Here is a 21,122-nt window from a genome sequence, read left to right as displayed (position 1 = left end):
TCAATCAGAGAAAGACAAATACATGATTATACTCATATGTGGACTTTCAGAAACAAAATGGATGACCATTTCGGAGGGGAAAAAAAAAGAGAGGATGGAAACATATTATGAAGACTTTACAGAGAACAAACACAACATTGATGGAAGAAGGTGGGTGGAGAATGGGCAAGATGGGTGATGGGTATTAGAGAGAGCACTTGTTACGATGAGCACTGTTGTTATATGTAAATGATGAACCACTAAACTCTACTCCTGAAACCAATATTGAACTGTATGTCAACTAACTAGAATTTAAATTTTTTTAAAAAGCAACTGCTTTAAAAACATTTTTAAAAAATCGTATCACCTGTACTGCTCAGCAATTTGCATTTCTTACTTCACCATATATCTTGCTCTAATAAAGATCTACTTAATTCCTTGTTAATATAAGTATATTCCAGTATGTTTATATTTTCACTGTTTTTTTTTTTATTTTCACTGTTTATAAGGGGGATCATTGTTTTTGTTTTGAAATATCTTTAAGATATTGAATTTCTCATTCCTCATTTCTTTCACTAAAATAAATTCCAGATACAGCAAATAAATAAATATAAAAATAAGGTAAAAATAGAAATAAATAAAAGCACTGGCAGATGGCTCAGTTAAGTTTATATAATATTTTCAAAGCAATAAAAATACCATTCTTATATACCATGAGAATGCAAAATACTATATATACACCTTTCAGAAGTTTGGACTTAAAAGAATTACATAAATATTCCTTTATTCCAGGAACTTTCCATCTTGTTGTAATTTATGACATGCTCCATAAGTTTTATAGCTGAGCTGGAACCCAGTAAAAACCTCAATTGTAACTTCTTTCCCAGGAGAACTGAATGATATTAAAACAGACTCTTGCTTCATTGCTTTTCAATGAGTCGGACTGCCAAAGAATAAAGACAGAAAGGTTTTAACAACATCCGTCACACTCCCTAAATCAAGGAAGGAAGGAAAAGTAGCTTAATCAATGGGTGAGCTTTCAAAGCATAGATTGTATAATCTCTTATGCCCACATTGCACTGACCTATCTGACATATCCTCACTGCCCCTGGAAACAAGAGAATATTTTAATCTCCATTCTGTAGTGGGGAATATTAGTTCAAGAACTGAGACTCATAAGGTATTATTAATGATCTCCTCATCTATCCTCAGTCTTCAAGCAAAATCTCAGCAAATGATCCAGGGATGACACTTCATGCAATTTTTAAACCTCTAAACAAAGAAAATCAAGCAGTAGTCCTACTACATTTTTTAATGATCTTATTTATTATTTATTTAGAAATAGAGAGAGTGTGCAGGGGGAGGGGCAGAGGGAGGGAGAATCTCAAGCAGACTTCCCACTGAGTGCAGAGCCTGACACGGGGCTCAATCCTAGGACTGAGATCATGATCTGAGACAAAATCAAGAGTCAGACACTCAACAGACTGTGCCACAGGTGCCTCCTATTACTATTTACTTTAAAATCTTATATTTATCTTAATACATAAGTGTACAACTAAGAAATCTGTCCTTTTAATACTTTTACACTCATACCTGCAAAGATTCTTCCACTGAGGCATCTACACCCTCTTGACGTCTCAGAATGTCCAAAAGAGATTTGGTTTCTGCCTCCCAGATTTCCATTTGTCCAATGAGTTTTTCAATCTCTTCAGCCACTTTAAGTTGCCCTGTGAATTCATTTTCTTTTTCACGTTCTTCCCCAGCCTGTTACAACATTCAAAATTATCACTAAGAAGATGGCAATAGTCACAGTATAAAATAAGTTTCAGTTAAAAAAAAAAGTTAAATCTTTTTTTCCTGAATTCAACATAATTCAACATAGTAACTTAAAACCTAGTTTTTGAACAATGATAATAGCACTTTATGATCATATTTATCACCTTAAAAAAGTAAAACATTTGTTCACAGATATTTTCTTAATGAGGGCATCATTCCTATCATTTAGTTACTCTCATCTCCATTTCATAGATAAAAAGATTAAAGGTTAGAAAATTAGGGTAATGACTCTATAGCTATTTCTAAAACTCATATGCAATTTAATTAAATATAACTCTGAGCAACAGCAGTTGCGAAACATCACTAAGAGACTCAGAATCCAGTTTCAACACAATTAAGCCTTTTCCTATTAATAATCCCTCAGTAACCCATAGGTTGTTATGCTACATACTTTACACTTTACACAATAGATACATTCTTAAAGTTGTTGTTAATCAGCTCATATCTTAAATGTATTAAAGGAATATAGTATTCTGCATTATTACATTCTTATATTCTAAAAGCATATTGGACAACTTAAGATCTTTCAAGATTTTTCTCTGATCAGGTCTCCTTATGGTGGGAAACATTGGCACTCCATCACAGCAACTGGCTAAAGCCAGTGAAAAGTTATATAAAGTGAAGTTGGATTCATTATTATTCAGAAGAAGGCACATTTCCCAAATCACAGGCATTATATCTTACATGTGTATGATTTTTTTGGTTCCATAGTCTTCTCTATAATCTAAAGCCATCCTCCAAATTATCCAACAAAACAAGAAATAAAGACTATATTGTCCCCCACTGTAGAGAAAGGAAGCAAGACACAGGCCAGAGGCTAGACCAAAGCTGGACAATCCCTGAGCACAAGTCAAAAGTCATCTGCAGAAAACATCAACTTTGTTTCCACAGCTCAGAAGTCATGACTGCTTCTGCATGTCTGTGAAACTCCTCAGCAAGTGAGAGACACAGACTTGAATCCTGAGGACTCCTTCGTGAAGGCATCCACTAAAGCATTCTAGTGGAAAATGACTATACTTTGAATGTTATCCAATAATTACATTTACCATTGTTTCAACAATATGGTTTTATCAAAAGAAAAATAGCCAAGTTGGGGCCCCTAAGTGGTTCAGTTGGTTAAGCATCTGACTCTTGATTTCAGCTCAGGTCTTTTTTTTTAAGATTTTATTTATTTATTCATGAGAGACAGAGAGAGTGGGGCAGAGATACAGACAGAGGGAGAAGCAGGCTCCATGCAGGGAGCCTCATGTGGGACTTGATCCCAGGACTCCAGAATCACGCCCTGGACTGAAGGCAGGCGTTAAACCGCTGAGCCACCCAGGGATCCCTCAGCTCAGGTCTTGATCTTAGGATCATGAGTTCAAGCCCCTTATTGGGCTCCATGCTGGGTGTGGAATGTACTCAAAAAATTTTTTTCAGGGGCATCCAGGTGGCTCAGTCAGTTAAATATCTGCCTTTGGCTCAGGTCATGATCCCAGGGTCCTGTGATGAAGCCCCACATTGGGCTTCCTGCTCACTGGGGAGTCTGCTTCTTCCTCTCCCTTAGCTCCTCCCCTGCTTATGCTCTCTCTCTCTCACTCTATCAAATAAATAAATAAAATCTTTAAAAAAATTTTTAATAGCCCAGCTATTAGTCTATTTTCTATAGACAAATAAAATACATAAAGTATGACTATTTTACCTTTATATTCTCATTATGATTTTCAGGAAGTTCTATGGACATATCTGTTGAAAAATCAACAGTTGGTTTTTCTTCTTTAGATAGCTGAGTATTTTCATAATTGTCAAAATTGGGCTGATCCTGTTTTTTTATAAGTGGCAGGTTCATGTCCTATAAAAAAAAGTCAAATATTTAAAGCCCATATTTTTTAATGTAAAGATAATATTATTATCAACAATTGGACATAATATATTCAATATATTTCTGGGATTTATCACTTAGTAACAACATTATAAAGTATGAGCATTTCCCATAAAACACCTCAGTCTCAAATTATTATTAAGAAATAGAAAATTTTAATGAAGTTCAAAAATTATTTATTAAAAGTCTGCTTTTATAAATGTAAAAGCTATATAAAGCTCAGTGTATGTTCTCAAGGAGCTTGAAATCTGTAGGCAAAAAATGCTTATGTTGTTCTATAATAGCAAATGAATTTCAACTAGAAATGTCCACACAAAAACTTGTACATAAATGTTCACAGCAGCATTATTCATAAGAGTTAAGAGGGTGGAAAGAAGCCATTGTGCATCAAGTGATCACTGAATAAATAAAATGTTGGTTATCCATACAGTAGATTATCATTTGCCATAAAAAGAAATAAAATACTGAAACCTGCTACAACACAGAAAAACCTTGAAAACATTACCCTAAGTTTAAAAAGACGAGAAATGAAAGACCAGATATTATATGATCCTATCTGCATGAAATATCTAGAATAGGCAAATCTACAGAGACATGAAATAGATTAGTGGCTGCTGGGAAGGCTGGGAGAAAGTGGGAAGTGACTGCTAATGAGTACAGAGATTCTTTAGTAGGTGATAAAAGTGTTCTAAAATTAATGATGGTGATGGCTGCCCAACTCTGAATATACTAAACACCACTGAGTCACATACTTTATATGAGTGAACTGTATGGCATGGGAATTATATCTCAATGAAACTGTTACCAATAAACAAAAATAAAAAAACTTACAAGCTGGGTTTTTGTAATAAATTTTCTCCATCTTTTATTCAGCCTTCTCAGTTCTTTAGAAATAGAGGATCCAACTTCATCATTACTGACTTGAATTAAGAAATTTCCCACTTCATTTAAAGTAGTATGTTCTCTATTCCATTGCGATAGTGTCTCAAAGGGAACCTACACAACATATAAGGAACACGTTTAATGACATAACGTCTTTCCATTACCTACAATAGATCTTTACCAAGGTTGATTCTCAGCAAAAATGAGTATGAGGTTTTTGCAGATATTCTAACCCTTCCCTTCCTTGTTCGACTAGTTCTTCATTCCTAATCACTAATTGGCAGGCATCTGTCATCACTCCTGGTCCTGAACTTTTAGGAAGCATCTGATGTTCTTTCTAAGTGGCTAATGAATTTAGAGCAAAGGTTCTCAAGCATTTATTAGTTCATGGTGCCCTAAATGTCTCAGTAATTTTTTCATAGATTCCTTAGGACAGAAGATTCATCTTATGGGTCTCATTTTCAAGTGGGTCCAAACCACTTGGTAGTTTTTTGCTGCATGATATCCAACAGACTGATACAGTGTCTCCCTCAAAATTTAAATTATCTTGAAAGTCCTCTTTGGCAATTCAGAGTACCTCAGCACAGAGTTTGGGAACTGCAAGGCTTAATGTGTTATTTTTCTCAGTTATGTGAATTTTCATAAAAGATCTTTAATGGAAGGAGCTAAATAATATTATGCTAAGCAAAATAAGTTAGGCAGAGAAAGACAAATACCATATGATTTCACTCATATGTGGAATTTAAGAAACAAATGAGCTAAGGGACAGAAAGAGAGAAACCAAGAAACAAACTCTTAACTATAGAGAACAAATTGATGGTGACCAGAGGGGGAGAGGGCTGGGGGATGGGGGAAATAGGTGAGAGAGGTTAAGGAGGGCACTTGTCTTCATGAGCACTGGATGCTGTATGAAAGTGTTGAATGACTATATTGTACCAATGAAACTAATATTACACAGTATGTTAACCAACTAAAATTTACATAAAAACTTAAAAAAATATCTTAGAAGAAGTGTTGAAAGTCAAAGATTTGGATTGCTAGTATCACTATAGCTGACAGGAAGAAAGACTCACTAATCCCTCAAGTATGCTTTTTGCATTCCTATACTTAACACATATTTTACTTTCACATAAACAGCCCATTTTCAGCTGAGCACCTTTACCTTCTATTTGGAAAATGTTTAATCTGAGAGGCTGTCTATATCCATATGCAACAGAGGAAAACAAATGAAAGAAAGAAAAGCGACCTCAGAGAATAATCATAAAACCGATTTTTACATGACTAGCAAATGAAAACAATCATGAATTACATTGAAATTTCTTCCATGTCTCTCCACATAGGTCTGAGATATTTTGCATTTTCTTCCTCTAGAAACTCAAGTAGATTTTAGAGCTGAAAGGTATTCACCCAAATGGAAAATAAAACTTTTTAAAATATCAATTTATTTTATTACCTATCTATAAGCTATCAAATACTCCCAGTCTTTTATTTCTTTCCAAAGAATTTAGCAATATATCTTTCAAAAGCTATACTGTGTGTGTGTGTGTGTGTGTGTGTGTGTGTAAACCTGTGATCAGAAGAAAACTTCCTTTCGGCAATTATATTAGAAAGAAACTAAACTCATTTCAACACCTTGAAGAATTTTGCTATGAATCATGCTTACTGTTCCCTGGCCTCTCATTTTTGGATTGAAAATGAAGATCTCCAAACAAAATGAAAAAAAGAAAGTAAAATTGAGGAGGCACCAGTAGACTGAAAATGAAAATACCTCTTTCATCTGTTCCTTCTTTGTCTCCTCAAAACAAGCCTTGAGTAAGAGAAGATTTTCCACATAAGTAGCCCAACATGTCAGAACTTTTTGTAGAGTGGATTTCACATTATATATATTTTTTCTATACATACAAATGTTATGTTCCACTGCTGTATATTGTTCACTAATATCCTGATGTTGTCCAGCTATAACGGTGACAAAATAAGAAAGTAATCTCAGAAAACAGTTTATTATTAATAAAATACTGTTAAGAAAAAATATTTGCATATTAATTGACAGTGGTAAAATAAATATGTACTCCGACAATATTAAAAGTAAATGCAAGAATTTTCCAAACAAAACACATATGTAAAACCAATTTCTAGAACATTAAGGTATAAAGAAAGTGAAATGGAAAATGCTACTTTTAAGTGATTCCATCAAAAAATAACTGTATGGCTTTACCTAAATTTTTATGGATTTCTTCACATTTTTGAAAGGAAGATTCAAGTTGAGCTAGGAACTCTTTTTCTTCAATAAATTTCTGGGAGGGGAAAGGAAAAAATATATTGACAGTTTTTTACTATTAAAAATGAGCTAAGACATTTATATAAAGACATAAATATTGATGAAGCACTTAGGCACCAAAATTTCTTTAAGGTTTTAATACTATATATTTGGGTAGAAAAGAAGAGCAGTTCATGGAGAAAGACAGTTAAGACCTAGGAGATAGAAATACAAGTATGAATACTATGTAGGTATGAGACCTGACAAAGATTATCTTACTGCAGTGATACGGTTCTACAGTGGTTTTCCTCCTGTGGGAAAAGGCAAGTTAAGTATAGAATTTTCAAAATCTCCTATTTCACACATTTATTAATATTGCATCATTTATATCAGTTTCTCTTACTTCTTATATTATTAATATTGAATAATTTTTATTAGCAATATTAGAGTATGTTGTAAATAGATACCATCCATCACACAAAAACATTTGAGAAACGACCAATAGTCAAATTATGTGTCCTATGCAAGCAAATTCTGCCTTGGAAAAAGAGAGTTAATTAAAAGCTCCTATTTATTTTACACTTATTAGGCACTAATGGTATGATTATTTAAATGGAAAAATGAAAAATCAAAGAAAGAAAGATATTCAAAATCTAGTCTAATTTCAAATGATGCCTTCTATTCATGAATGCACAGTGTTTATTTAAAAATTTTTTTTGTTTAAGAGAGAATCAGAGATAGCAAGAGAGAGCCGAGCAGGGAGCCCAACATGGGACTCCATCATGACCTCATCCAAAGGCAGATGGTTAACTGACTAAGCCACCCACGTGCCCCAGGAATGTAGTGTTTAAATCATTAATTGTGGGATCCCTGGGTGGCGCAGCGATTTAGCGCCTGCCTTTGGCCCAGGGCGCGATCCTGGAGACCCGGGATCGAATCCCACATCGGGCTCCCGGTGCATGGAGCCTGCTTCTCCCTCTGCCTGTGTCTCTGCCTCTCTCTCTCTCTTTGTGTGACTATCATAAATTTAAAAATTTTTTTAAAAATCATTAATTGTAAATAAATCGCTTGCCATCTTGTTTTTCAATTTTTACACCGAAATCTTGGGATTTTTCTTTTTGGTCTCTCATTCCAAAGAGGGAAATAGAAAGATTGATAAGTCCTAACTGTAGAAATGACATTTCTAGGATGCTTTTGTTTTAATTTACAAATGAACATGTTTATATTTAAATCACTGCAACATTTTTTCCCTATAAATTGCAAGAGCTAAACCCTCTCTCCAAAATATGCCTCAAGACAAAAGGCACTGTCTTTCCCACTCCTACAACTTGAAAGGCTAAGACCAAATGTTCTAAAAATATATTAATTTTTGAATGAAACTATGAATCTGAGAGGGAAAAAATATTAAACAAGACATCCAGTAAGTGAAAGTTGGAATTGTTAATGAAAATAACATTGAAACTTTTCCTATTATGTTAATTAGCCTGGCTAATTGACTCTCTCCTGCTGAGATAAATAATGCTGTTTTCTCTTTCTTACTCCTCCCAATGTCTGTTATTTGACTACCTGTAATTCTGTTCTCCAGGCAATTTTAAGCTAGTGAAAGCTACCAAGAAAACTCATCTCAAAATCTGAAAAGGTGAAGGGAAATTGTGCCAAGGAAGAATGCAAACCCAGCTCCCAGACATGCAGAATACTTTTCTAAGACACAAAATAAAGCAGCTTACATGCCAGTCTTCCAGCAACAATTCCACAGATGCTTTGTTCCCATATTTGATGTTCCAAACATCCAATTTTAATTTCAATTCATCTAGCAAACCAAGAACTGAGCACTTATAGTAATGAAATTCTAGACGTGGAATGAGTTTTTTCCCCGAAATGTTGTTGATTCTGGAAAATATTGCAGGTTTCAGAATTTAACCTAATAGTATTGTCCAAATGCAAGTAATCTGTTTGGCATTTCTAAAATATTGGTTCTTTGGCTTTTTATTTTAAACACATGGAACTCAGATGTATACTCAAATCTTCTTCTGGTTTTGTTTTGTTTTGTTTAAAGTAAGCTCTACAATACCCAATATGGGGGCTTGAACTCATGACCTTGAGATCAGGAGTCACATGCTCTACCAAGTAGGCAGTCAGGTGCCCCAAATCTTTTTTTTTAAACAAAGTAAACAAATATTGTGGCTAAATATAAAATAACTATTTCTGAGATGGAAACATATAATACAACATTTTCTGGAGAAACTATTCTCCTACTGAAAAAAATCCTGCAATAAATGTTAATCTCCAAAATATTTTACTACATTTGTAAACTTTCATATAACTGAATGCAACTATAATTTCAAACATTTACATATTAAAACAGCTTTCATTATTAAGGCTAACACCCTCTTATTATTCTAATAAGTTACTTACAAATGATGAGAAAAGAGAAGATGATGTGGACAACAGCAATTAAATAATCTCTATATGTATAGTATTTTGGAATTTACAAAGTGCTTTCAGATACCTCCTCCCACTTCACCCAGTATCCTTGTGAAACATGAACAGGGTGATTATCATTATCCTATATGTACAAATGAGGATACATGCTCATTTGTAAATGAGTAAGTAACTTCATCAAAATTCAGTACGGAGCTCGGACTCCATGTCCAGAACTTTTTCCCACCATCCATATCCTACCATCCAATAAAAGAGGAAGTATGGTAGCATGTTATAATGTTACTATTACATAAAATGTGAAGAAGGTACTATTAATCAAGATTTAAAGCATACTTGTCAGAAATTATCTAAAAATCTCTAATTTTCTCATCCCTATAGCTTCATGTTAGTGCTCAAACATGAATGGTATCGACAGTTGTGAAGTGGTAGCATTACAAACCGTCCTTTCATTTCCTCCAATTTCTTAGGTGGTACCAGTGGCAAATGTTCTTCATCTCTATTTTCAAATGTCAGAAGAGTATTCGAATTACAATCAAATTTATCCATCAGATTCTGAAAAGAAATTTAGCATGACATGAACCAGACTTATTGCCAAGCATTGTAATTGGGGGTTTGTTAATCTCATTTGTTCTGGGCATGCACTGCATCTTTTTCCAAAAAAACAAAAAAACAAAAAAAACAAAAAAAAAAAAAACAAAACATAAAGCCCTTACTTTTTTTACAAAAACTTTGAAAATAAGTATTCATCAAAAATGCATTAAACTGGCTCATTTTACAGAGAGGCAGACTGTAGTCTCTTTGGTAAAAGCATTATCAAAATCTTTTGTTTTTGGATTTCTTTTCCATTCGTTTGTGGGTTCACATGCTATAGATGTCACATATCAAATTCCTTCATGACATTTTAGTGAGAACCCAATCTCTCACATTGTAAACCATTCTCCTCCCTCTTCTTTGGTTGGGCTTTACAATTGCTTTAGAACTTACTAGATTCTACCTTATTGTTTCCACCTTGAACTGGCACAATGCCCATGAAGAAAGTAAAGGTATCTCTGGCTCCCAAAAATCTCCAAGGGAATCATTCCAAACCATCCTCAAATACCCACTCTATTTCTTTCCTTTCTCCCTAGGGCAAAGTGTTCCTCAAGAACAGTCCCTAACAAAGCATGGATTTTTTTTCCATGTTTCTTTTTTATTTTCCAACCTTGATTAAAGTCATTTTCTCTTGTATTAGAGCCATGGCTTCACAGTAATCCTGGGAAGCTGGCAAATCTTCATCTATAAGCCCCTCTATCTCCTGGAGCCAGGCTTCGATTTGATGCAGTGGTGAGGGCAAGGCATGATTCAGCTCTGTTTTCCACACATTAATCTGAAAAAACAAAAATATGTGCTTCAGTAGACACTCTTCTAAAGTTTACTTACTTCTTCAGGGGCACCTGGGTGGCTCAGTCGGTTGAGCATCTGACTCTTGGTTTTGGCTCAGGTCATCTCAGGGTCATGAGATCAAGCCCAGAGTCAGGCTCCTCACTCAGCAGAGTCTGCTTGGGATTCTCTCCCCCTCCTCCTGCACCCTGCCCCCAATAAATAAATAAAACCTTTCAACCTCTTACTTCCTCAGCCTTCCCACCACTCCCTACAGGCACATGAGTCATACAAATGACAACTACTTATTTCCCCAAACATTGACTGCATTCCCAAGGTGTTCACTCTTGCTGTCCCTTCCACCTGGATTTTTCCCCCCTAAGCACCATTAAAACTCACTCCCACAGTCATTTATTCATTCATTCACTCACTCAGTAAACATTTACTAAAAATCTGTTGTGTTAAGAGCTGATAGAGATATAAAGGCTTCTAGAATGGAGAAGGGACATGCAGTGGTTGCACACCACAGAGGACAGTGGAGCAGTTAGACACAAATTAGATGTATCTACATGTGAACACTGGGGCATTTTAAATATACGTGCTCAAAAATTTAAGAAATAGAAAATATATAACATCAATTTACACAACTTAAAAATATATGAGCATAGAAATATAATATGCATTTTGAAAGAACATACAAAAAAAAAAAAAAAAGATATGCATTAACCACATCAAGAGACTGGCCAAAGGAGAAAGGGAAATGGAAGGAGGGCATGGGTGTAGAAAGACATAAACACAAATTAAACAAGTGAATAAAAGTTAGAGTAGGGACTTGCCCAGACCCATGTGCCATGAAGGGAAGAGTAAGTTTAACACAACCCTCTACATCTGAGGGTCAATCAGATAAATATAAAGAAAACACAGATCTTGCCTGAACCACCTGGTGGGGGAAGCAAAGTACATGATTACAGTTAAGTGTGGTCAGCAATATAACAGAGCCAGACAGATGGGCTCAGGGAAGACCCTGGAAGAACACTGATTCCACAATGATGCCCAGAATTTTTTTTTTAATTTTTAATTATTTTTTGTCTTTCAAATTTTTATTTGTATTATATTTGAAATGTTGAAATCCCAGTTAACAGTAACTGTAATATCAGCTTCAGGTGTAGAATTCAGTGATCCATCACATAACACCCAGTGCTTGTCACAAGTAAGTGCCCTCCTTAATCCCCATCACCCATTTAACCCATGCTCCTGCCCACCTCCCCTCCAAGAACCTTGTTTGTTCTCTATCCTTAAGCGTGTGTCCTGGGCACCTGGGTGGCTCGGCCGATTAAGCATCTGCCTTTGACTCAGGTCATGATCCCAGGGTCCTAGGATTGAGTCCTGCATCAGGCTTCCTGCTCAGCAGGGAAGTCTGCTTGTCCTCCCTCTGCCCTTCCCTCCACTTGTGCTCTCTCGCTCTCTCTCTCTCTCTCTCTGAAATAAATAAATAAAATCTTATTACTTAAAAAGAGTCTGTTTTCTGGTTTGTTTCTCTCTTCCCTTCCCCTCCTTCCCCCCATGTTTATCTGTTTTGTTTCTTAACTTCCTGAGGCAACGGAAACAAAAGCAAAAATAAGCTAATGGGACTTAATCAAGATAAAAAGCTTCTGCACAGCAAAGGAAACAATCAACAAAACTTAAAGGCAACCTACAGAATGGGAGAAGATATTTGGAAATAACATATCTGATAAAGGGCTAGTATCCAAAATCTGTAAAGACTTATCAAACTCAACACACAAAAAAACCAATAATCCAGTTTAAAAACAGGCAGAAGACACGAATAGACATTTTTCTAAAGAAGACATCCAGATGGTTAACAGACACATGAGAAAATGCTCAACATCACTCATCATTAGGGAAATATAAATCAAAACTACAATGAGATATCACCTCACACCTGTCAGAATGGCTAAAATTAACAACACAGGAAACAACAGGTGTTGGCAAGGAGATGGAGAAAGGGAAATCTTAAACTGTTGGTGGGGATGCAAATTGATGCAGCCACTCTGGAAAACAGTATTAGGGTTCCTCAAAAAGTTAAAAATAGAGAAGTGCCTGGGTAGATCAGTCGGTTAAGCCTCTGACTTTGGATCAGGTCACGATCCCAGACTCTTAGAATCAAGCCTCAAGTTTGGCTCTGCATTCAGTTGGGATTCTGCTTGTCCCTCCAACCCTCTCCTCACTTGTGCGATCTTTCTCTCTCTCAAATAAATTAATAATTTTTTTTTAAGTTAAAAATAAAACCACCTTAAGATCCAGTAATTGCATTACTAGGTATTTGCCCAAAGAATACAGAAATGCTGTTTAAAGATACACACACCCCAATGTCTACAGCACCATTATCTACAATAGTCAAATTATGGAAAGAGCCCAAATGTCCATTGACTAATGAATGGATAAATAAGATGTGATATTCTACACAATGGAATATTATTCAGCCATAAAAAGAATGAAATCTTGCCATTTGCAATAATGTGGATGAAGCTAGAGAATATTATACTAAGTAAAATAAGTCAGGGAACAATAAATACTATATGATTTCATTCATATGTGGAATTTAAGAAACAGAACAGATGAACATAGATGCCCAGAATTCTTAAGCATGATAAAAATGCTCTGAGACCACCTCCTTTCATGAGGACCCCATTTAGGAGTGTGCTTTTGTTTGTTTGCTTTTGAGTGTTTTTTTTTTTTTTTTTTTTATCTGAACTCACACAGTTATATTATGGCTTTTGTAGCATTCTCATTCCATCCACCCCCATGAAGATCAAGCACAAATTAGAATTTGTTTCACTCAAATGACTTGCTCTAATGAAAGTATGAGTTTTTTTTTAAAAAGTATGAGTTTTAAATCTGTATTTCTCTTTCCATTATAGTTCTACTAAATGAATTGCCACTATTCTTAAAGTTAAATTAATTTTAAATCGAGGAAAGAAAAAAGCAAGATTACATTTTTAAAAGAATAGGGTTATCTGATTCATCACTAATTGAAAAACATTTATCAGACACCACCATATGTGAGGGAAATATCAAAAAGAAACATATAAAAGCAAATACCCAAGTATAAAGATGTTAAATGAGGAAAAAGCTAGGCTTCTTTAAGGCAGTCAAATGGAACTATTCATAAACTAGAAGCATTAAATATTATACTTTTTACATCTTTTGCTCTTTTTTTAGGTTTATTGAGATATAATTGACATAAGATTTAAAATGTAGAACTCGGTGATTTGATACACATATACATTGCAGAAGGATCCCCTCTATCTAGTTAATTAACACATCCATTACTTCACATATTTATCTTTTTTTTTTTTTTTTTTTTTTGGTGAGAACATTTAAATTGAACGTTCTTAGCAAATTTCAGTGATAGAATACAGTGTTACCAAGTCTGGCCATCACGTGACCTTACTCAACTCAGCTGAAAGTTTGTACCCTTTTACCAACTTCTATTCCCTCTATGCTCCATCCTTGACAACTAATTTTCTACTCGCTATCTCTATGAATTTGACTTTTTTTTAAAAGATTCCACATGTAAGTAATACCATGTAGTATTTTGTTTTGCTTTGATTGCTTGCAAGTTTCTCTTCTCAAACGGCATATGGCAACAGGCAACACTACAATTTTAAATCACTAAGTATATGCAATTAAGCCTTCACTTGGAAAATAAAGAAAAACAAGTTTTCATTATTATGAATTTTTAATATGTGCTTTTATTATATCCAAATTATTTGTGCATTTGCCAAAATAAAATAAGGCAGAAAGTTGATAAATGAGTAAAAGAGAGGCTAAAAGCAATAGTTCTAATTCAACTGATGATCTTTCTACAACTGAAAGAAAGCTGTATATATTTTGAATGAAACAGAATGTGTGCTTTTTGCCTGAGGACTGTACTTTACGTAATGGTCAGAAGAAGAAAGATAGAAGGTGATATTTAACTTTTATTTCTTTTCTTTCTCATTTACCATAAAAAAAAATGGCTCCATACTTTCTAGTTTGGGAAATTACTTTTGAATTTGGTTGAAAATTTGTATCTGATCTGACCTGATCCTGTCAGGTCAAAATAACATAATACTGCTATTTTACATAACTGGCTCAAAATGAAACCATTTACTGTGATGTTTTGAGGTAACTATATGCTCAAACAACTGAACCAGAAACTGTCTAGATGGTATACACCTGATGACTTTAAAAATAATATGTCTAATTTGCCACACCAAGGCAATGAGCTGTATTACATCTACGAAGGAATGAATTTTCAAGCTATTATCAATTTGCAGCACTTACTCTTGCAAAATAGTTTTTTTAATGGTTTTTCTCATTATTGTGGGTACTTTTTCCAAAGCATATTCAATAAAATTAGGCCAGGTCTTTGTGGCCTGGGAACATCATGAACTCCATACACAATATCTTCTTCCTTTCCTTCCATTTTGTTGAGGATCTGTAACCAAGAGCTCCTACACCTCACAAAGGTCAGTTTCAAAGCTGTGATAAGAATAAGTTGAGGACGTGATGACACCTGCCACTTGGTGCGAAGGTTTCCAGAACTATGCCAGTTCTCCCCAAATTAGGTACTCGGAGAGGGCGGCTCGTTTAAGCTCGTTTAAGCTATTTAACACCCTTCATAAATGATGTGAAAAATATATTCTGGAAACAGACTAGCACTCCTGACAGCCAAGAGACTTGAGCAGGGGGATCCCTGGGTGGTGCAGCGGTTTAGCGCCTGCCTTTGGCCCAGGGCGCGATCCTGGAGACCCGGGATCGAATCCCACGTCAGGCTCCCGGTGCATGGAGCCTGCTTCTCCCTCTGCCTGTGTCTCTGCCTCTCTCTCTCTCTCTGTGACTATCATAAATAAATAAAAATTAAAAAAAAAAAAAAAAAAAAAGAGACTTGAGCAGGGATCAACAAACTTGTCCAGGGCCAGAGTATTTTTGACTTGCGGACCATAAAATCTTTGTTGCAACTTTGTAAATTCACCAAAAATCATTTAATTTATCCATTTCAGTTGAATGAATTGTATGGTATATAAATTATACCTCGATAAAGATGTCAAAAAAAAAAAAAGAACGAAGGCAGAATGTCTAGGTGGCTCAGTCGGTTAAGCATCTGACTCTTGATTTCAGCTCAGGTCATGATCTCAGGATCATGAGGTAGAGCCCCACATCTGGTTCCACACTTAGCAGGGAGTCCACTTGAGATTCTCTTTATCTCCCTCTGCCCTCGGCCTGCACTCTCTCTCTCTTCCTCTCTCTCTAAAATAAATAAATAAATCTTAAAGATAAAAAAAAGAATATAGCCAAAATAAAGACATTCACAAATCAAAGAAAACTAAGAGAATTTGTTCCCCCAGACCTGCATTATAAGATAAGCTAAAAAAAGTTTTAAGGCTGAAAAAAAATGAGTTCAGATGAAAACTCAAATCTCTAGAAAGGGATGAGGAACATTAAAAATGATAAACATCTAGATAAATATAAAAGCTTTTTTTCACTTAATATCTTTAAAATGTATGACTATTTTTAGCTAAGATTTATGACACGGTCTTAGGGACTTTAAAACATATGTTTGTGGGGGCAGCCCGGGTGGCTCAGTGGCTTAGTGCCTGCCTTCAGCCTGGGACATGATCCTGGAGTTCTGGGATCAAGTCCCACGTCAGGCTCCCTGCATGGAGCCTGCTTCTCCCTCTGCCTGTGTCTCTGCCTCTCTCTCCCTCTCCCTGTGTCTCTCAATAAATAAATAAAATCTTAAAAAAAAAAATAAAAAAAGAAGAAGAAAAAAAAACATGTTTGTGGCATATATATTTATATATAAAGCAACTATAGCATAAAGTATGACAAATGAATCAATTTAATTGCAAGATTTCTACATAAGAAGTTGTATGATAACTTAAAAATTATATAAGTAGACTGTAAAATTTTTAAAATGTACATTGTAATCTCACTAAAAATCTGCTAGAAAGCAGTAAAGCCAAAAAGCCAATAGATAAATTAAGATGAAATTCTAAAAATATTAACATGATCTAAAGCAAGGCAGGAAAAGAATAGAGATAAAAAGAAAATAGAAGAAATAAACAGAAAAAAAAGAATAAAATGGTATACATACCTCAGTTGAACCATATCAATAATTCCATTAAATATTAACTGACTAAACTCTCCAATTAAAAGGCAGAAATGATCATAATGGATAAGAAAGCAAGATCCAATCATATGCTGCCCATAAGGGATACACTTTATTTATTTTTTTTTAAATGTTTATTTATTTATGATAGTCACAGAGAGAGAAAGAGAGAGGGGTAGAGACACAGGCAGAGGGAGAAGCAGGCTCCATGCACTGGAAGCCCGATGTGGGATTCGATCCCGGGTCTCCAGGATCGCACCCTGGGCCAAAGGCAGGCGCCAAACCCCTGCGCCACCCAGGGATCCCGGGATACACTTTAAATATAAAGACTCAAATAGATTGAAAATAAATGAAGGAAAAAGATGTACCATTAAGTCAGCATAAGACTGGAGTGATAATATTGATAACAGATTAAATATACATTAAGAAAAACAATATTACCAGAGATAAACAGGAATATTTCATAATAATAAAAGTGTCAATTCATCAGGGAGACATAACCATGAATGTACACAACTAATAACAAAATTTTAAAATACATTAAACAAAATTTGACAGAATCAAAGGAAGGATCCTATAGATCTTAACAGCAATTTCTCAGCAATTGATAGAACAACCAAGCAAAATATCAATCAAAACACAGATAATCTGACACTATCAACCACCATATCTTAACTGTTATCTATAAAATGCTGTATCAAATTACTATAGAATACATATTCTTTTCAATTGTAAATGACATGTACACCAACATGCACTATGCCCTGGGTCATACCACAAATCTCAATAAATTGCAAACAACTAAAATCATACCAATATATTCAGACACACATACACATTCATCTTCACACATTCTCTCTAGGCTTGTCCCTAACCCCCTTCAGGCATCTATTAATAGTGTCCAAAGTAGAGATGAGGCTGCAAGTTGATCAGAGTATGGATAATCTACTGTGGCAAACCAATCATTGATGGCAAATAGAAAAATTTTGCTAGTTTATAAAAAGTTAGTTTAGTTTATAAAAACTAGGCAGTTTCTCTAAGCAGAATCCCATAAATTCCTACTAAACATCAACCACTACCCAAATGATGCCATGGAGAAAATAAAAGAACACTCTCCCAAGTTTCTGATGCAGCATCTACTCTTACAGAATTCCTCATGAAAGCCTAAAGTAATCATCCAACAAACAAAACTGCCTCTTGAAAATGTTCTTCTAATCAATATAACACAGTAACCTGGTAGTTGAGGCCATCCCAGACTTCTCTCAACTGTAACTGATCTTCACTCAGTTCAACCGGATTCCTTTTTATTGGCAGGATATCCAAAAAGGGCTTTTTTTCTTCATTGAATGACTCCAAAAAGGACAGCAGAATCTACAATCAGGATAATATTTTAAAGACAGAAATTTTAGATCAGTTCATTAACTGTAATCCACTATTTTAAGGTCTATAGCTATAGATTATGTTTAAATTTTTACTTAGATGAAGGTAAAATTCCCTGAATTCAAGATCCTCTCACTGATCTGGAAACCTTCTGCAGTGCACCCTGATCATTTGAGTGCCATCAGAGTAACCACAGGTCACAGCTTGTATCTTGTGTCAGTACTGATGGATTTTTACTGGAATAGAGTGGCAACGTCACCCAGCTCGAGAGGACAACTCATGATGCCACACAGAAAATGTGACTTTGTTAGTCCTCTTCAAATATGTATCCACAACAAAATAAGAATGAGTGGAAGTGAGAACTATATGGCAAAAGTTATCACTTGTAAACATGTCCATGATTAACTGCAGTTGAGCCAGTTCTTCTCAAGTCATTTTATACAGACTTTAGAAAATACTTTGTTCCTGCTCTCAAAAATTTAATAAATAAAGCTTTCCTTGGTTCATATTTGTGTGAAATATTAGTATTTAAGAGTCCTCAATTCCATAATATTATCTCAAACATTATTCACAATAATTGGCAGCACTTTAAGTTAAATTTTATTTTTTTAAAGATTTTATTCATTTATTTAAGAGAGAGAGAGAGAGAGAAAGCATGCATGGAGGGGGCCAGGCAGAGGGAGAGGGAAAAGCAGACTCCCCGCTGAGCAAGGAGCCAGAGCCAGGGCTGGATCTCAGGACCTGAGATCATGACCTGAGCCAAAGGCAGATGCTTAACTGACTGAGCCACCCAGGTGCCCCTTAAGTTGAGGCATCTGGCTGGCTCAATCAGAAGAGCGTGCAACTCTTGATCTTGGGGTCATGAGTTTAAGCCCCATGTCAGGAATAAAGCTTACTTTAATAAATAAATGAAAAATTTTTTAAAGATTAAGTTTTACAAGCGGACTGAGGAATAATTATTATAATTCTTTCTGATCATTAATAACTTCATGAAGGCTTTTATTTAAGAAACCTGAATCTATGGTACATTAGTAAATCAAATACATGTGTGAGAGCAAAGCATTTCCAGTGGATGCTTATCATCTTGTCAGTAAAAAAAAAAAAATCAGGCCAATGGCACCTGGGCAGTTCAGTTGGTTAAGCATTTGACTTCAGCTCAGGTCATGATCGCAGGGTCCTGAGATTGAGCCCCAAGTCGGTCTCCCCAAATCAGGCTCCACACTTAGTGGAGACTCTGCTTATTCCTCTCCCTCCCTCTGTCCTTCCCCCTGTTCATCCTTGCATGCTCTCCCTGCACCCCCGAAATAAATAAATAAAATCTTAGAAACAAAACAAAACTAAACTAAAAAACCCCATATCAGGGGATCCCTGGGTGGCTCAATGGTTTGGCGCCTGCCTTCGACTCAAGGCATGATCCTGGAGTCCCAGGATCGAGTCCCACATCGGGCTCCCTGAATGGAGCATGCTTCTCCCTCTGCCTGTGTCTCTGCCCCTCTCTCTCTCTCTCTGTGTGTCTCTCATTAATAAATAAAATAAAATCTTTGAAAAAAACAAAAACAAATCAGGCCAGAACAAAGATAGAAGAAGCAAAAAAGCCAATGCAGTTCAGATGGAAGGAAGATGAGAATGTCCTATCCCTCTCCTGATGCCTCTAAACCAAAAAGAATGCTGCTGCCAGCAAAGTCACACGATCCTCTGAATGGTAGTGTCAGAAAGGCTGGATTCATCCAACTCCCTTAGATAGGGAAGGAAACCGAGTGTGGAGGTGCTGAGTGTTGTGCAGGCACAGGACAGTATGTCTCCTTTACTCAGGACAGAAGACTGGTGGGGAGCAGAGCTGCAGAGACAGTGGGTTCTACGAAACAGGGCTGATGAATCCTCACCTTGGCTCCTGTTAGTCTCTTTCAAAATAGTACAGGGGATAACTTCCTAACCCGGCGAAGTGCCAGGACATAAAGAGAGCTAAGGCTTCAAAGCTAGTCTTCACTCAATTCCCATCTCTAACCTCTCAGTAGTTAAGTGACCTCAGACAAGTCACTTAGTGCCTCTAAGTCTTGTCTTCATCTGTAAAACTGGAATAACAATCCCACACTCAGTAAGATGCTGTGACACATAAAATGCTTGTCAGCCAGGCACTTGGTACAAAGCGAAGGTTCAAACATGATGACAATAACAGTTGCGATTTTTCTTCAAAGCACACCTTGATTGAGATCCTTACTGTTATATTTTGGGGTTGGTTTCATTTCTGATTTCCTGATCTTTTTTCCTTTCAATATTCAATCTGCTCTAGAGTGGAGACTAGAGAAGTTTTACTATAAGAGGCAAGATAGTAAATGTTCTAGGCTTGAGGGCCATATGGTCTCCATTGCCACTACTTAATTCTGGTGTTGTAGTGCAAAAGCAGCCACAGACAATACCGTAATGAACATGGCTCTACACCAATAACACTGTATTTACAAAAACTGGTGATGGGACTCACAGACCAGCTTGCCACAGCCCACTTAGAGTGGCTTACTATTCCAAGTACCATGAGGACCAAGCATCAGCATCACCTGGAAATGCAGAATCTCAGGTCCCACCCCAGAATTACCAAATTAGAATCTGCATTTTTTAATTTTTCAGAAGATTTTATTTATTTATTTATTTATTTATTTATTTGAGAGAGGGCGAGGGAGAGCGCACAAGAGAGCACAAGTGGTGGAAAGGGAGAAGCAGGCTGCCCATCAGGCAAGAAGCCTGATGTGGAGCTTGGCCCCAGGACCCTGGGATCATGACCTGAGCAGAAGGCAAGGGCTTAACTGAGGCACCCAGGGGCCCCAGAATCTGCATTTTAATAAAATTCCCCAGGTAATTCACATGCAAATTAAAATTTGAGAAGCACTATCCTAGAACTTGATGCTAAAACTTAGTTTAGCATTTATTAAATAATTACTCTGAAAGATTTTTTCCAAAAACATTCTACTCTTACC

The 21,122-nt window shown here is 35.9% G+C and overlaps 1 protein-coding gene across 5 annotated transcripts in view; it reads right to left on the bottom strand.

Annotated features, from left to right (window-relative positions):
- The window catches only part of SYNE2 (spectrin repeat containing nuclear envelope protein 2), a 319,917-nt gene that overhangs the window by 205,800 nt on the left and 92,995 nt on the right, over nucleotides 1-21,122 (bottom strand). For all 5 annotated transcript variants that reach the window (XM_025442804.3, XM_025442803.3, XM_025442805.3 and 2 more), the window contains 9 exons: nucleotides 18,007-18,144; nucleotides 10,459-10,623; nucleotides 9,697-9,809; nucleotides 8,543-8,705; nucleotides 6,774-6,852; nucleotides 6,327-6,514; nucleotides 4,508-4,672; nucleotides 3,497-3,646; nucleotides 1,573-1,743 (listed from right to left, as the gene is read on the bottom strand). In XM_025442804.3, coding sequence (XP_025298589.1) covers nucleotides 1,573-1,743; nucleotides 3,497-3,646; nucleotides 4,508-4,672; nucleotides 6,327-6,514; nucleotides 6,774-6,852; nucleotides 8,543-8,705; nucleotides 9,697-9,809; nucleotides 10,459-10,623; nucleotides 18,007-18,144 — 1,332 coding nt within the window. The remainder of the gene's footprint in view (nucleotides 1-1,572; nucleotides 1,744-3,496; nucleotides 3,647-4,507; nucleotides 4,673-6,326; nucleotides 6,515-6,773; nucleotides 6,853-8,542; nucleotides 8,706-9,696; nucleotides 9,810-10,458; nucleotides 10,624-18,006; nucleotides 18,145-21,122) is intronic.

This window comes from Canis lupus, chromosome 8, assembly GCF_003254725.2.
Source record: "Canis lupus dingo isolate Sandy chromosome 8, ASM325472v2, whole genome shotgun sequence".
Classification (NCBI taxonomy): Eukaryota; Metazoa; Chordata; class Mammalia; order Carnivora; family Canidae; genus Canis; species Canis lupus.
Note: the sequence above shows the minus strand (reverse complement) of the source record. Positions and strands in the feature narration are given on the sequence as shown.